Source organism: Nyctereutes procyonoides, unplaced genomic scaffold, assembly GCF_905146905.1.
Source record: "Nyctereutes procyonoides isolate TBG_1078 unplaced genomic scaffold, NYPRO_anot_genome, whole genome shotgun sequence".
Lineage (NCBI taxonomy): Eukaryota > Metazoa > Chordata > Mammalia > Carnivora > Canidae > Nyctereutes > Nyctereutes procyonoides.
Genome location: NW_026575142.1, coordinates 53062292 through 53079666, shown reverse-complemented (window position 1 = coordinate 53079666; position 17375 = coordinate 53062292). Strand labels below are relative to the sequence as shown.

The 17375-nt window shown below is 40.8% G+C and overlaps 1 protein-coding gene across 5 annotated transcripts in view; it reads right to left on the bottom strand.

The window, feature by feature from the left end:
• TP63 (tumor protein p63) overlaps window positions 1–17375 on the bottom strand; it is a 101632-nt gene that overhangs the window by 18631 nt on the left and 65626 nt on the right. For 4 of the 5 annotated variants that reach the window (XM_055308504.1, XM_055308507.1, XM_055308506.1 and 1 more), the window contains exons 3-8: window positions 13872–14058; window positions 11849–11964; window positions 10495–10604; window positions 9697–9833; window positions 7643–7725; window positions 5040–5176 (exon numbers count right to left, since the gene is read on the bottom strand). In XM_055308504.1, the coding sequence (XP_055164479.1) occupies window positions 5040–5176; window positions 7643–7725; window positions 9697–9833; window positions 10495–10604; window positions 11849–11964; window positions 13872–14058 (770 nt within the window). The remainder of the gene's footprint in view (window positions 1–5039; window positions 5177–7642; window positions 7726–9696; window positions 9834–10494; window positions 10605–11848; window positions 11965–13871; window positions 14059–17375) is intronic. The other variant, XM_055308505.1, reaches the window with a different exon arrangement.

The following is a 17375-nucleotide window of genomic DNA, read 5'->3' as shown; positions in this document are numbered from 1 at the left end:
TTTCATCTATGAGACTGGCAATTTCAAACAAATACTCTGGACATGTGAATGATTTCTAAATCAAACTTAGAAATATGGTCTAAACTACACCTATTGAGGAGATAGAGATTTGTGTATTCTCTCTCTCTCTCTCTCCCATATTGATAAAGCCAAAAATACTACTGGCTTCCCCCTTGGCTATGCAATCTGAGGGAATGTTATCGATATTCTTGGAGAAAGTCATAGCCAAAAGAGTTTAAAGAGGTAAGACTTCACACTGAAAGGATAAATACCAACTGATACAAGAGACCTAAAAGTGACCACAGATGCTTGCTTTAGTTTTACTATTGTAAGTTTCTTAACTAATGAAGCAGACAAAACATTGCAAAGAGCTGTGTCTTCCAAATCTGTCATCGTAGCTTTATTATGAGCTGACCATGAAATCACAGGTGTTATTCACTGGGTCTCCATTTCCCTAGTTATGGTATGATGAGATTAGAACTATGACCCTGAAGATCCCATTCTACTCCAGTATTCTCTGACCTGCATTACTGATCATCTACAATTGTCAAGGGATAATCAAGGACACCCTTAGGAAACACTAGGGGACTCTTAGGATGTCACATATTTGTGTTACGATTCAAATAAATCCATCCGGTAGAAACTAAAAAAATAATTTTCCAGGGGAAAATAAGAGTTAGACTAAGTAAAATTTTAACAAAAGGATATTGGCCTGAGACCAGAATGGAAGCCAAGGAGGAGGATAAACTACAGGAGAAAATGAAAAAGTAATACTCTTGGTCCAAAGTGCGCACATCAGAAGATTGCTAAAAAGGTCTCAAGCAGCTTCTGTAAAATTGTCTTAAGAGCCAATGTCCCTTGAAAATGTGAAGGCAAGGAGTCTAATGTTAAGAGTGGGTCTAGTTTGTCCTCCCACTAGATTCTGACTCCAGAAACATAACTCCAGATGTTTATTCCAATGTGAGCAAATCCACTAAACTCAAATTTCTTGGTAAATGGTATAAAGCCTCCTTATATCTATAAAAATTTGATTCACGAAAACTCAATGTAAAATTTACCCTCCATAAAGCCTATGATCATGAAGGTAGCTGAAGGGATTTTTGCAAAAAGAAAACCATGCACAAATAAAAAGCAAGCAGAGAGAAAACACACAGCAAGAAACTAATAGAAGTAATTCAACTGAAAATATTTTATTGCCGCTTAGTAGAAACTGTGTATTTCCTTCCCACTAATTTTTCCTCTACTAAAAAGAAAAGCACAAAATTGATCCCTTACCAGCATAAAATTGGTCTATATTTTTGGAAAGGAAATCACAGGCTATTATAGGCATTTTCCAAGCTGATTTATTCTTTTCAAATGATTGCCAGGGAATTAGATTTCCATTTTTCTTTGTCTAGTCATTCATGCTCTTTTTTGGAGATTTGCATGAAAATAAAGAGAGCTGAAAAAAAAAAACCCAGGAGAAGAACACAGCAAGTGGAGAATTTATATAGATGTGTATCAATCATTGGAGGCCGTGTATATATGACATAACAAAGGCAAAATTAGACCAAATGTCTGTATTTTGCAAAGATTTCATTTTGCAGTCTGCCACATTTCCATGCACAAATCATCACACTGAAGTTAGCTCTTGTACACTGGGAGATAACAACTCAAAAACATGCAATAATGCTTTTAAATGGATACCCCAGGGAACCATGAGGCTCTGCTCCCTCACTATTTCTCTGTTGCTAAACTTGCAGAAAAGGGACAATAGGTTTCTAATATCTTTTGGGCTTTTGAAAATAACACAATTTTAATATGCATTTTCTTCTTTGATGAAATAGACTGCTTTATGAAATATGAATTATAAGATAATTTGCCTTCACAGCAGTGCCAGCCATCCAGACTAAGCACTGGATAACTCATCACATGTGAACATAGGGTTCTGTATGTTCATGTACACCATGCAAACAAACACAAATTTCCCAAGCCCCCGACTGACTAAGGCAGATCCTCTTGCTTATAAAATCTCTAGAAGCGTGTCACTAAATGATTCCTTTTATGGTGTGATCTAGAGGAGTTGTTTCAAATTGTCTTATTAACTTACACAATGCTCAGAATGAATTTGCAGAGCTTTCTTAAGATTCAAAAAGTGGTCTGGTTAGGAATTCACCATGAATTTGTAAACTACGGGAAGGTAGGAACTTCATCTTTCCCATCTTTATCCTTAATGCTTCCCCATAACAGATATTTAATAAAAAGTTTGTTACATGAATAAACTCAGCTATTCCAGTCTTAACCCTATTTTGTGTCTCGATGGGCATGCCTAACTTTCTCAGACAAAAGAGAGCTCTGTTAAAGGGTGTCGTTTTGTCAGATACCGAAATAGCACTTTAAAAATCACTGTAGGCTTTCTTAAACATTTTCATACCTCTCTAAAAGTAGAGGATACAGGATATAAGATATATCTATTTATATTTTATCAGGCATTCCAAATAAATACAGCTTTAAAAAAATTCTAAGCCTAGGGACTCCTGGGTGGCTCAGCGGGGGAGCGTCTGCCTTTGGCTCAGGTTGTGATTCTGGGGTCCTGGGATCGAGTCCTGCAGCAGGTTCCCTGCATGGAGCCTGCTCCTCCCTCTGCCTGTGTCTCTGCCTCTCTCTCTCTCTCTCTCTCTCTCTCTCTCTCTCTCTGTCTCATGAATAAATAAATAAAATCTTTAAAAAAATCTAAGCTTTCAGGGGGCCTGGGTGGTTGAGTAGGTTAACCATCTGCCTTTGGCTCACGTCATGGTCTTAGCATCGAGTCTACCTCAGTCTTCCTGCTCAACGAGGAGCCTGCTTCTCCCCCTCCCTTCTGCCCCAGTCTCCCTGCTCATGCTCCCTCTTGCTATCTCTGTCCCTGTCTCTCTCTCATAAACAAACAAACTAAGCCTTCAGAGGCAATGAAGGAAGATCCACTCATTTACCTAGAACAAGAACTGGCAAACTATAGTCAATGGGCCAAACCTGGCCCATAGGCTAAGAATGGTTTTTCCATTTTTAAAATGTATGAAAATTTAGAGGAAGAATTAGTTCATGATATGAAGTTATATGGAATTCAAGTTTCAGTGTCCATAAAAAGTACCAGCTCCTCTCACTGATTTAACATATTGTGGTTGCTTTTGTGCTTGAGGCAGAACTAGGTAGCTAGTTGCAAGAGACCATACGGACCAGAGAGCTGAAGATGTTTACTACTGGTGTTTCACAGAAAAAAAAAAAAAAAGTTTGCCAACTCTTGTGCTAAATGGTCAGATTTTCTAAACCACACCACTCAATAAGTATCAGTTTGGCCTGACCTGACAGTACTGTTCCTGTTAGTTGGAAAAAGATTATCGTGGAGTAACTAGTTCTGCATGATATGCTACTATATAACGCTTCTGAGGTCATTTTGGTGAGCCAAACATTTCCAGAGAGAACTAGAGGCAATTTGGGAGTGTTTCTTAATACCATCACTTGCATATTTCCCTCTTAAGAGAGAGGCACTTATCCTCTCTCAGTTGTAAATGATGTTACAGGTCTGTTTCTTTGATCCCTGCTGTAAGATTGTTCAAGAACTAAATCAGTTTTACACTTGAATATATCCTAAAGAATATATAGGATTGGCAATGGGGATTTTGTCTGCAACCCAGAGTCTCATTCTTTTGGAATACTCTGTCTCCCCAAGAAACCTCCTGATTAAACTTCCCACTCAGCCTTACCATAAAACCTTCTAATTATGATTTGCAAAACTTTCATGCTCAAAGTAAATGGTGAGATCCCTTCCAGGCAAAAAAGGTCTTAAATGTTCAATGAGCCTGAAGCCATTTAAGGGAGAGCACACTTGTTTTCTGCCCCTCTGCTGCCCACCCTGTACCCCATAGCCAACAGGTGCTCAGAGATGCTTCTTGACTATCACAGATGCAGTCTAACTCCTCAGTTGCACTTATGTTGATTAAAAAGAGAATGAGGAGCCCTCTTTCTTACATTTTCCATGGCTCTCTATAGCAGCTAATAATATATCAGAAAATAACCATTATTTACTGTTCATTTACATTTCTATTATAAAAGACAATCTTTGCCTTCGGCAAGATGATTTGAGCTTTATTTCCTCTTGTCTGAGGAGTAGAGCCCCAATGTTTGGAATACTTAAATGGGCCCAAAATGTATACATTTTACATTATCTACAGAGACTTTGCCAATATTTCCAATATAGTCACTGACTTGAACTAACAAGTGATTATTCTTAACCACAGAAGGGTTAAGTATCAACAGACTTAATTTGATAACTTTTCTTTCTCCCATAAGAACTATTCTATTCTGATTATTCACAAAATAGTATCATCAAAGATGCTCAAGACTCAACATAAAAATGAACATATAAATATATACATCTCATGTATATTCTAAAATGGTTGCCAAATGTGGCCCAATTTATGTAAAAATGTAGTGCTGGAAGATAACCAAGAACAGAGATGCTAAAACATGGCAATTAGATTCTGCTTTGCCCTTTTGCATCCACACAGCTTTCTAATGAGCGTGCGTTAGGTCTCAGAATCCTCCACAGAGCTCTCACAGAAGCCACATATCGCAAAACCTATGTGTTATTCCCAGTCTACAGTGGTTTTCCCAGAAGTGGATTGTGCGTATCTCAGGTAAGGTACAGGCCAATCCATTGGGAGGAGGGAAGATCACATGTTGTTAAATATACACATTATGGCTAGAATAGAGTGGGTGCTCAAAACTCTTCTATTGATAGGGTGTGTGGATGAGGGGTTGAGAGAACAAACTCTTTGCGAGTCTCTGTAATTCACCCAAAATGGTTTAGCATCAATGTCAGAAGCTGGGTGGACCTTCTCAAGGCTATGGAAAGAAACCTAGAAGGCTGTTAAAACTGAACAACGAGCTCATGTGAACCTATGATGTTCTGCTGTCTCACAGCCTCACCTTCTACATCCCCCACCCAGCACCCCACTTCTGATGCAAATGAACGGTCACGCTTACTCACACCTCCTAAGAGGACACATCGACACACTCACTGTTTCTGCAGCAAATGCTGGTGCTGCTGCTGCTGCTGCTGCCTGTATGTCTCGATCGTGTGCTGAGGCAGATACTGCATGAGCTCCAGGGACTCCTTGATCTTCAGCAGCATCTCATAGGTCTCGCGGCCCCTCACCTACGTGCAGACCATAAGGAAAGAGAAAGGGGAAATGAAGAACTCTAGAACAGCCGGCAGTACAGTCAGTCCTCCTTATCTGTGGACTCCATGCTGACGCATTCACCTGTTTACTAACATTCATTTGTAAGGTGAAAACCAATACTGGCATTGCTCTGTGATCATTCACAGACCCACGGAGTGACCGCCGCAGCCTCGCAGGCATGTTCCCAGCTCCAGTGAAGAAGGGCATGCTCTGCTGTCTTGTTCCAGCTTTCATGTTGCAAATAAGTGTCCTTTCCATGGTCTATTTAGTGCCACATTTTCCACCTTTCTTTCTTTCTTTCTTTCTTTCTTTCTTTCTTTCTTTCTTTCTTTCTTTCTTTCTCTCTCTCTCTCTCTCTCTCTCTCTCTCTCTCTTTCTTTCTTTCTTTCTTTCTTTCTCTTTTCTTTCCTTTCTTTTTTTTTTTTTTGTAAACCTGCTCTTTAAACTGGTCCCCAACAGTAGTGCTGAAATGCTGTCTAGGATTCTAGAAGGCTGTGATGTGCCTTATGGAGGAAATGTGTAATAATAGCCTCACTTAGGGCAGGAGTTACCGTGCTGTTGGTCATGAGTTCAGTGTTAACGAATCAATAGTATATATTACATAAAGTGTCCCTAAACAGAAAAGACATCAAGCAAGGTTATGTACTGATTGGTGGCTGAAGATGTTGTGAGCAGAGGCTCACATAAACTTAATCCCGGACTTCCTCAGGAGCAATGATTCTATACTGGTTAGAACAGCATTTGCGGTGATTTTATAAGAAGTAACTACCAAAAGTAAGGAGAAGTAACTGCTATTAACTATCTCTGGAAAGACAGAAGTTTTCAGCTAAGGTAAAATATGTTTCTCTCTTTAAGAGTCTTAAAGGTTTTTAAGAAGGTTTTTAAAAACCTCATATAGAAGGTTTAATATGAGCAGGACTAGGACTGCAGTGAGGCAAGTAGGGCACATGAGCGCTTGCAGGGTCCTGAGAGCGAGTGCCTATTTAATTTCTGCACCCTAGGCATTTTGCTTGCTCACCCCTGCCTCCCCCCCGCCGAGAGGCAGGATTAGTCAGAATTTAGAAATGGAAAGGTTTTCTCTACTGTATGTCAGCTTGATTCCTACTTATCCCAGCTCTGTGGTTACCTCTGCAAAGCTTCCCTGACCTCTGTCTTTGGGTGAGCGTCTGTCCTTTTGCTACGTCTTCCCATGGCATCATGCCCAGCTCTGCTGAGGTATTTATTTCATTACATTCTGTCTCCTTGCTAGGAGGCAAGCTCTTTGAAGGTAAAAATTATATCCCACTGATCTCTAAATACTCAGGCCCTAGCATATTTGCTACCTAACAGACACCAACTAAAATCATGTTCAATTAAAAGATTTTTTTTTTAAATTCATACACTCCAGTTTGGCAATTCTTCACTAAACATAAAATGTAGCTGATCACAAGCTACCTCCTTCCTTAGGACAAATTGAAATTTCGTTAGAAAGAGCTTTTCCAGGGGTTCCTATCTCAGCAGCTGAAAACATATTTTAAGTCTTTTGGAATACTTAGTATTTTAGGATAATGTCCAACAAAATTCACAAGTCCATTTCCATATGTAGCCTGAGAAAAAAGGACACTGAGAATCTTGGCTAACTCACTGTCTCGTTGTTGTTTTACTAGCAAGCAGCCTATTGCCCTGAAGGTCAGGGCCCAAGGAAGGTAGGGAAGCAGGTGTGGCACACCCAAACCTGTTGAGTTGCTTTAACTTCAATACAAAGGTGGCACCTCCCAGGCAAATCTCCTGGTCCTGCTTTCCTGGGTCTCAGGTAAGTTAAGATGGTGTCTAGGGTTTTGCTGGTTACCAAGACTTTGCTGCCACTCTAGATGCCAAAACCTAAGGTGATAAGAATCCAATCATAGTCTAAAAAGGGAACCTTAGTTACCTTCAGAGGACTCGTTCCTTGTAGGAATGAACAGTGCTCTTATACAACAACTGGGCTGAGTCTTCCCGCCATTCACATATAACTGAGGAGTCTGTCTCATATGGTTTTCTTTATACCATTTCCTCAAAGAAATCACAGTCAAGTCTATAATTGCCATACTGTCAAATCTGTGAGCTCCTTCTGATAAAATCTCAGTCTTGGCCACGGTATGGTATGGCCACACTGTCTAGGGTAATCGTATCATTCTTAAATAATGAACTGCAAATTAATTTTAAATATTTGGGTAAGAAAATTATATCAGAAGAATAGCTTTGACTGGGTGAATAGAGGAGCCTATGCTACCGACACACGTCAAGACAGGGGAAGAGAGGGATCATTTCCTGATTTTTCAAACAATACATTCTCCCTGTTTTACCTCCCTAATCACCCTCGCCCCTTTCTCATTGTCACAGATAATAAGATGACAACAGAGGAGAAGCTCATTCAGAGAAGGCAAAAATGAAGCAATCGTGAATACTCAAGGGAGACTCACTGGTAAGTATAACAGCTCATCATCTGGGGACCTCCGTTTCTTAATGGATGTCATCTGGATGCCATGTGTGTTCTGACGAAAAGCTGGTGGAGGGAAAATGCAAGTTTCATCCTGGGAACAATTCTGAAGCACTAATACATTTATTAAACAGACAGTAGCCTCAGCAAACCCATGAGATTAGAGTTTCCAGTCCTAAGCATCCATTTACTTGGTGATAACTGCATTTACATTACACCTAACAATAATGAGGCGGGAGGGGAGAAGAGAGGAGGAGGAGTAAGTAGAAGGAAGACATCCGGAAAGCTGGAAAACAGCCTTTGGCCTAAGTGGTGCTGCAGGAATCCGGCATCTTGCTGGCGTGTGTCTGTGAACAGCTGTTAAGGAAAGGAAGATAAATTGGCTTGGTGTTTTATTTTTCAGATCATTTATCTTCCAAGGAGGTGAATGTGTGTCGTAGAAGTTGTCTTGCCCATGCATCCAGCTTGTGTGTTCAGCCCTCCCATGGTGGAGCATGCATCACATAACTTCTAGGACCCTTTGGTAAAGTGAGTGGATGCAGCTCATAAATCCTAAGGGTTTCCAACATTAGGAACCACACCCAGGGTCCAGGTGATAGAAATGATCCTCTTTTGCCAAAGTTCAGATAATCTATTGTTATTAAAAGTTATTAATTTATAGGTAACTGAGGTGGTCAGGGAAGCATATAGAAACTATGCCACCAGACAGACTCAAGAGTAAAATTAGGGTAGAGATAGAATTATACATATATGTACGCAGTGTGTATACGTATGTGTATATATATATACATACATACATACTTTTTAATTAATTAACTAATTAATTAATTAATTAATTAATTAATGATAGACATAGAGAGATTGAGAGGCAGATACACAGGAGGAGGGAGAAGCAGGCTCCATGCCGGGAGCCCAACGTGGGACTCAATCCCGGGACTCCAGGATTGCACCCTGGGCCAAAGGCAGGCGTTAAACCACTGAGCCACCCAGGGATAACCATATATACTTTTCTAAGGAACAATCAAGGAGAGAAGGAGCCTAACAGGAAGGGCAAATCATACTGAACAGTTAGAAGTTGATGATGAGCAGCTGTTATAAGATTCTGTTGTTCTGTAAAACGCAATACAATTTATATTTCTTCTGGACACTAATCAGTAATAAGATTAAAACATGTTTTCATGAAATAACTCATAGTGTGGTATACTTTAAAATACTTGTAGTGATAACAGGCTTATGCAAAGCACCTTCTAGAATCACCTTCTCACAAGTTAGATGCACATGTGGATCTGTGGTTTTTACCCTTGGTTACCTGGAGGTCTAAGCCTCTCCACCACGCAGGCAAGGGGTGGCTGTGGGCAGAACCTGGGATCCAGACCACCCCCAACTCCTGACCCCTTCAATTAGAGCCACTCTGATTTAGTCTACATGCATTGTAGGGGTTTTTGTTTGTTGTTTTAATACTTCATTTTTTTTTATAAAAAGCTTTTACTGCTCAACAAAAGTAGTCTCAAAACAACAGACCTAAGTCATTAGCCTCACTATAAATGAGGTAACTGAGGCACCCAGAGGGCCCTACAAGTCAAAACTCAATGAGACCCAGATCTGCATCTTCCCCAGACCGTGCTTCCTGAAATACATTGTCAATCTCCCTGTTTCCAGGAATTCACAAGGTAGGCAGATCATATTTTCAGCCCTCATTACAATTACAGAAAGTCAAACTGATACCAAGAGCTCATACCAAGAGTTTCTGATTCGGCAGGTCTGGGAACTAAGAATCTGCATCTCTACCCAGTTTCAAGATGATGCTGACACTTCTGGTCCGGGAGTCGCAGTATGAGGCAGGCCAGGCCAAGCAGTCCTCAATGCTTTTGCAAAGCTGTGTCATGCACACCTGAAGTGCCACTTGGCTGGGGCACCTCAGGTGGGACTTGCCCCTAACAGCCTGAGGTCTTTCTATGCGGCTTCCCCAGCATGGCTCCTGCGCCCCCACCTGCAGCAGGTGTAGCCCTACCCCGTTTGGCTACTACAGCTACTTACGGCGCTTCGTACCGTCACCGTTCTTTGCGCTGTCCGACACCTGCTGCTTCCTGATGCTGTCCTCATCCGCCTTCCGGTCTCTCCCTGGGCAAGCACAGATCCGGGCCTCAAAGCAGCGTCGGCCCAGGACTTGCCCACTAGGAAGCAGAAAGGAGGGAGCCAAAGGGTAAAATTGGAAAGAACTTTACAAGTCCCTGGGGTTCCCTCCTTTCCAGATCCAATGCCAGCCATCACCCATCCACCATCACTACCAGCTCACTCATGGAGGTTTTGAGGATGGACCCAGAAGCACTTGGCAGAGCACAAAAGTGCTTACCACACGCCACAAACAATATTAGTAAATAACATTCCATTTGTTCTGCGAAGAAGCTCCAAGCCATTGACTGAACAGCTGTATTTAGCTACAGATTTTGAAGGAAAGTTGAGTTAAGCCATGGATGTTTCTGGATAAAACCCCCTTAGGCAGCCCAGACTTACTCAAAGAAACTGTTAACTGCCTTGGGAGCCACATGAAAACAAACACTGTCTAATCAGAAACTCCTGCAGTCAAATGTCAAGAATTCAGGTATGAAGTGACTTGCATGCCTTCCCAGTTCTTTTCTTCCCTCTACCCTATTCTGTCTCCACCTTCTTAGATCTTTTATGTCCGTGTTTGCCGCCAGGATTTAAAGCACAAAGGACAAACTCAAGGGGAGCTCTCCGCTGTACATGGGAAGTTAATGACAGAGCAAACACAATTTCACGCTGCCCTCTGCCCACGGTGTTTTGCAGAATGACAATTCTGCATAAGCCACTTACTCTCTGGTTTCCAGAGTAACGATGATTAAAATTGGACGGCGGTTCATCCCTCCAACACAACTGCTGTTGCACATGAAATTGTACAGGACCGTCGTGAATTCGGTGCCGACCTGAACACGGGGTGGGGGGGGTGGAGGAGGAGAAAGAGTCTGGTTTAACAATGGTTTGAACTGATGTTCTTCCTTTCAGTTCTCTCCTCTAGTTAATCAACTCACTTCTGATGAGGTGATAGGCTTCCCTCTAGCAAGACAAGCTCTACAGCCCATCGTAGATTCCCCTATGCCTCGTCTCTTGGGAAGCTTAAAACCATGTTTGCAACACTGGATGCTGGGTGAAAAAGGCTTTCAAACATAATGGGTTTTTTTTTTAAGATTTATTTATTTATTTTAAAGAGAGAGAGGGAGAGTGGGGGAGGGGCAGAGAGAGTGTGAGAGGGAGAGAGAGAGAGAGAGAGAGAGAGAGAGAGAGAGAAGCAGACTCCCCACTCAGTGGAGAGCCCGACTTGGGGCTCCATCTCATGACCCTGAGATCATGATTTGAGCAGAAATCAAGATTGGTCTCTTAACCAACTGAGCCACTCCGGTGCCCCTAAATTGTAAAACTTCTTGATCCTGTTGATCCTATTCATTTGCAAGCTAAAACTATCACCTAATTCAAGCAGGGGAGAGATGAAAAAATTACAAAAACTAGCAGCAACACTCAGGAATATTTCCCCATGTGGACAAAACAGGATAACACAGATTTAAGTGTACACTTCCGTAAGTAACACTCTGGAGCTGGAAAGGTCCTCGAGATTAAATCATCTATTCCCAAGTAGTCATTTATGGTCAAGGCAACTGAAACTTAGAGAGGGAGAGCCACAAGCTAAAGGTCTACACAGCAAGCCAGCAAACCACAAAACTCTGGTTTCACTACTCCAGTGTTCCCACCACAGAACCAGTCTGTTTTCCTAATCTGCCACCTGTTCATCCATACTTCAGCTAAGAGATCCCCCTTAGAGTCTCTCATTTGTATTCCGATTAGGAATATACTGGCGTCCAGTGCACATCTACTATCATTCAATTGCCATTTAAATTCTCTAGATAAGAAAAGGTCAGGTATTTACCCAATCACAAGTTTAATTAGTATTGGCCTTTAAAATGAGAACATGGGTACAGAGCAATGTTACCAAATTAACCAGTACAAATTTAGGAGTTCTGAAGGGGACAGAGAAGCAGTATGGTAAAGAGGGAGAGAAGAAATACAAAAAGTTTTATATTTGATGACAAACACTAAGGCAGAAAGAGATCCTCCGAATACTTTTTATCACCAAAACAAATGCTTTCCCAAGTCAATCCACTACTCATATTTTTACCTGGGGTGGCTCATAAGGTACCAACACGCTCTGTCTTCCTGTGATGGGGTCTTCTACATACTGGGCATGGCTGTTCCCTTCTACTCGAATCAAATGACTAGGAGGGGCAATCTGTCCTGCAGAACAGAGAAAGACAAAACAGTTAGTTCCTTGCCTTCAAAAAGGAAAAAAAAAAAAAAGAAAAAAGAAAATGAAGCTGCATATACAATATATTGGTGGCTAAAGAAGTGATTTGTTTAGTAGACGAAATATACATCCTTAAGAAAAGGAAGAGATCTCATTGCCAGACATCTAATAAATGCAGGTATGCCTTTTTAGCAATAGAAAGGGCTGCAATGCTCATCTATATTTAAGGGAATAATCCTTTGTTTCTGGTGTTGAAGGTTAACAATTCAAACTTTCAAGCAACTCTAATTATGTCTCTGCCCTGATCTATGGAGCGGATTTTCTTAGCTTCCATGAAAAGGGAAGGGAAAGGAACAAGTTCATAAAAACCAAACAAACAAGAAAACCCCCATATCTCAGCTTGTGAAAAGATGCTTCCACAAAATTGTCTAGCAAAAATACTAACACGATGTAATAGATTGCAAGGATATACCTCCACTGCCTGTTCCTTTCTCTGCTATAAAGTCTCCATCTTTACACCTGATTTTTTTTTTTAAGATCTACACCCAACGTGGGGCTTGAACCCATAACCATGGAGATCAAGAGTTGCACATCCTACTGACCGACCAGCCTGGGACCCCTGGTTTTGTACCTGCTTTGGTCATAAAGATGAGAAACTTACTGGTTTTCTGGTGCTGAAAGAGCTCCAGGTTGGAGGAACAGAAAAGGGAAGCATGCTTTTAAAAGAGCACAGGCCACATTTTGCAAAATTGGGATACTTGACAGAGCTCCAAAAGAAAGAAGCTAATCTAAGAATTGGGAGCAGGAGCCATAAAGATATTCTTAACCTTTGGGTACATATTATCATTCGATAAAAGTCAAAAGTTAAGTGTGAAAATGCTCTCTGAAGACTCATTTATTTGGCAAAAACTAAAAACAGCTGTTTTGTCAAACAGTGAGAAAGCAAAACAAAATAGAGTTATATCATCTCTATGGATCAAGGGTAGTTATGGAAACCTATAATGAAACCTAGCTGTAAGGAATAATCTTTAAAGCATATTATTAAGTGAAAAGTAAGATGGAAAGGTTTTGAAAATGAAGCTGTGTAGACTAGGATTGGAAATTAATGTATAAAAAAGTAGTTGGGTTAAGGTGGGATGATTTTAACTTTCTCTTTTGAAATTTCTATCCACTCTCTTTCTTCTGTTAATTTTTCCTTACCATTTATTTCTACTTTCACACCAGCTACCTACCAATATTTCTATTTTTAATGTATTTTCTATATAAGGTATCCTCACTTCTAAGCCTCCTGTACCCAGATCACTCTTTGATGAATACTTAGATGTTCTCTTGTCCTTCCTTTCTACTTTCCTCTGCTCCTCACTTAGCCTCCCTTCATAGAACCTTAGAATATCCAATGTAAGAGAACCCTCAGAAATAGTGACCTCCTCTGTAAAGCTGTTCTTGGATCTGAGGCTCAGAACATGGGACATGACTTATCCATGGACACAGAACTTAAAGGAGGCCCCAAGATACCTGCTCCCTGACCCCCAATCCATTACTTTGCTGTACCCCCTCCTAGTTTATGTCCTAGATCTTCTCCTTAGTCTTCTTATCCATTATTTATCTTCATTTCTTTTGCTTTCCCCGACTTTCCTCTTCTATTTTTCTCACGTATTTAGAAGTAAGTCCAGGCCATCTAGTAATCACCAATATTAAATCAAACAGTCCAGTTGTTATAGAGCCACAGATGCATATATCATTATTCTCAGACACTCTGTTAGACAAAGATGTAGACTGAGCTGCCTTCAGGGTGCAGAGTTTCAAACCAGGTTGATGGACTCCCCCAAAGAAAGATCTCCACAGGGTCTCAATTTTCAAGAAGCTTAGCCAAACAGCCCGAGATCCCAATTCTTACCCTCATTGAATTCACGGCTCAGCTCATGGTTGGGGCACCGTTTCACCACTTCAGTAACATGTTCAGCCTTCTTGTAGACAGGCATGGCACGGATGACAGCGCCCTGAGGAGGTGGGGTCATCACCTTGATCTGGATGGGACATGTCTTTGCAATTTGGCAGTAGAGTTTCTTCAGTTCAGTGGAATACTGCTTAGAGATAGGCCGGTGGTGGCAGGAGGAGAGAACCAACAGGAGATATTGTTACATTCCAAATCAGAACAAGGAAAATGGGTTCATTTTCCATAGATACACATTCATGACTGGCTACTACACACCTGACGATGACCGCTAGCAATCTTACTGGAAGGAGTTCTATTCACTAATCAAATTAATCTTTTTTCTACTTTAAATAAAATCCTAGGGATCCCTGGGTGGCGCAGCGGTTTGGCGCCTGCATTTGGCCTAGGGCGCGGTCCTGGAGACCCGGGATCGAGTCCCACGTCGGGCTCCCGGTGCATGGAGCCTGCTACTCCCTCTGCCTGTGTCTCTGCCTCTCTCTCTCTCTGTGACTATCATAAGTAAATAAAAAATTAAAAAAAAAAAAATTTAAATAAAATCCTATGTTGACAAAAGAGTGCACATTTATCAAAACACATTTATGTCATTATTTCCTATTATCTTCTTTAGAGGATGAAGAAATTGAGTCTCAGAGGGGTTTAAATAATTCATACCACAAACAACTTCATTGAGTACTAGAAGTTAAGTGGGAAAAAAACGATGTCCTCATGTACTGAGAGATATTAAACAGATTACAATTTATCCTGCCCTTACAATACTGTAGAGGGACTCATAGGAAATAGGATTTATGGGGAAAAGATTAAGATGGACTATCTTGCAGAGAGTAAAGAGATTTTACCCAAGGTAAAAACCAACTAGAAAAATGCAAAGCAAAAATTCTCCCAAACTATTGCACTTATATTCTCATGCCATAGCTTAGGACGATGGGAAAGCTGAAAGGGGCTATTTGGTCTTATACTCTCACAAAAAGGACTGGCCTGTTATAATGGCACAAATCATGATGACAAAAGCCATCAAGATACAGATCTCTTCACTCATAAATGACTGAAACTTTCCTCCCCAAACTTCCTTTTCAGAGAAAGGAAATTCAGTCATTGCTTGGTTGGCTGGTTGGTTGGAGAACTGGCAAAATAGGGGGAAAAAGATGATCCCAAGAACCAAATCGAAGAAAAAGGTCTTAGCCTGTTCTTCTTCCCCTCGCGATCTCTGAACCAATGTAGAAAGTCTCCATTCTAATCCTTACATTCTATTAAACCTTAGCATCCCTATTCTGAAGGCCAATACCCCATTACTGCATTCCTCCTCATTCTGCTGCTGCAGTGAAACCACTAGGCACCAGAATTGCCAGCCAAGAGTGGGGCACCTAGTAACACTTACAAAACAAAGGTAAACACACACACACACACACACACACACACACACACATGTTGCAATCCTAAATTGGCAGCAACATTCTTCCAGGGGAAAGACACTGGGGACTAGGTGCCAGAGTGGTAAAAATATTTATTATTGATATGTTTCAACCCAACTTTGACTGAAGGTAAATGTCTGACTTAAAAAGACAAACAAACAAACAAACAAACAAAAAAACAGGCATTTAGAAATAATTGCTTTATATCTTCTTTGGAAATGTTTTATTTATTAAATATTTCTTTCATCCCAAGCATTTTAGTAGATGAAATTTTCAGTTAAAAATTTCCTAATGCTAGAAGTGTGTTGCATAATCAGCTCTCCATGCCCACAGGTCAAGGATTAACACAGCAACAGGGTTTTATATAGCTTGAGGAAACAGGGAGCATGCCAAAAATCGACCACAAAAATAAAATTCTACTCGGGAAACACTGAATGAAAACTAGAAGAGTATTTTTGTGCTAGTGTTTTTAACCAATGACCTTCCAAAGACACCTCCTTAGGAGACGTTAAGAACTCACTTTTACTGAGAACTCTCAGAAAATTAAGCATAGCCCTTTGTGTTTTCGTTAGGAGATACATAACGTAAGCGTGAGTTTCATAAGATTCACCTCAGGAAAAATGACTGAAAAATAAGTTTGTCACCTGAAGGCAAATAAGGCATCTACCCAAGTATGTAAAGACTGCAAAAAAAGAAAAAAAGAAAAGAAGAAGGATAAGTGTTCAGAGTAGGAAAGTTAAAAAAAAATCCTATTTCAATAATTGATATACTATTAATCAAATTTGATGGACTAAGGTGTAAAGGTACTAAAAACAAACCTAGGCATTATCAGCTGTTATCCTTACTAATGTTCAGGGATGGGGAAAGGGAATCTAATATTTGAGTCTGAATAATGATAAATAATAATGACTCTACCATTTCCCGAGTTCTGCTGTCAGAAATGGAATCCTCAACCCTACGAGGAAGGTATTACAGGTGTACAGTCTCTTATCTGAAACTCTTGGGGCCAGATATTTTAGAATCCATAATTGTTTTGATTTTAGAAAGCGAGTAGAGTTTATATATCATATATTATAAACACCTCTGGTGGGACACATAAACAGTTCAGCACCCCATGATCAAACGTTACCATTTCTTCAGAATTCATGACTATTCACACCAACTGGGAAATGACTAGAGAGCTTCAAAGTTCAGGCCATACTTGCCACCAAATGAGTCTGTCACAAACAATGAAATTCAAACCAAACCAAACGAAACCAATTTTTGGTTTTCAGAGCTTTTTAGATCTCAGAATTATAGATAACAGATAATGAATCAGCATTATTATCCCCATTTTATAGATATGAAAGCTGAGGCATAGAGAGGACTTGCCTGAGGTCACAGAGAAGAGCTGGTTAGCAACCAGCTATAGGAGAGTCCTGGCCCCAGCCCCGGAACAACAGTCCCTTGTATCAATTTCTCTTGGCTGGGCAGTCCAAATTTGTACACTTTTACCTTTTTCTAATTCCCCCCAGCACGGTCATATTCTGAATCAACTTCAAAGGTGTACAATCTTCCTTAACATTAAAATGAGCTCAAAAGAAGCTGCATTGCCATCAACAATTCCTCTTTATTTATTTCTCAGTGTAATAATGTTTGCTCATTTAATTGCAGAGAGAGGCAGTGCGTGACAGAACTGAAAAAAATCCTGGACAAGGAGGAAACCAACCTTGGAGTCCAGCACCAGTGGCCTGTAGGTACTCCGATTACAGCTCAGGGCAAGTCATGAATGAGGCCCTGATCTTTCACATGGTTTAAGGTCCTTTGTGTTCTGACCCCATCTAGCTCTCATTTGCTCCCCTCACCCCCCAAACATATTCATTTCCCACCCCATGTTCTACCCATGCAAACCTCTTAATGCCTCATACACACTGTATGTGCATCACCCACAATTCAATTCAATCATGCCACTCCCTGCCGGGAGTGACTCAGGTTCTTCTTCTGTTCTCCACACCAAGCTAGGACAACTTAGATAGCACCCCTCAGCGAGGACTGC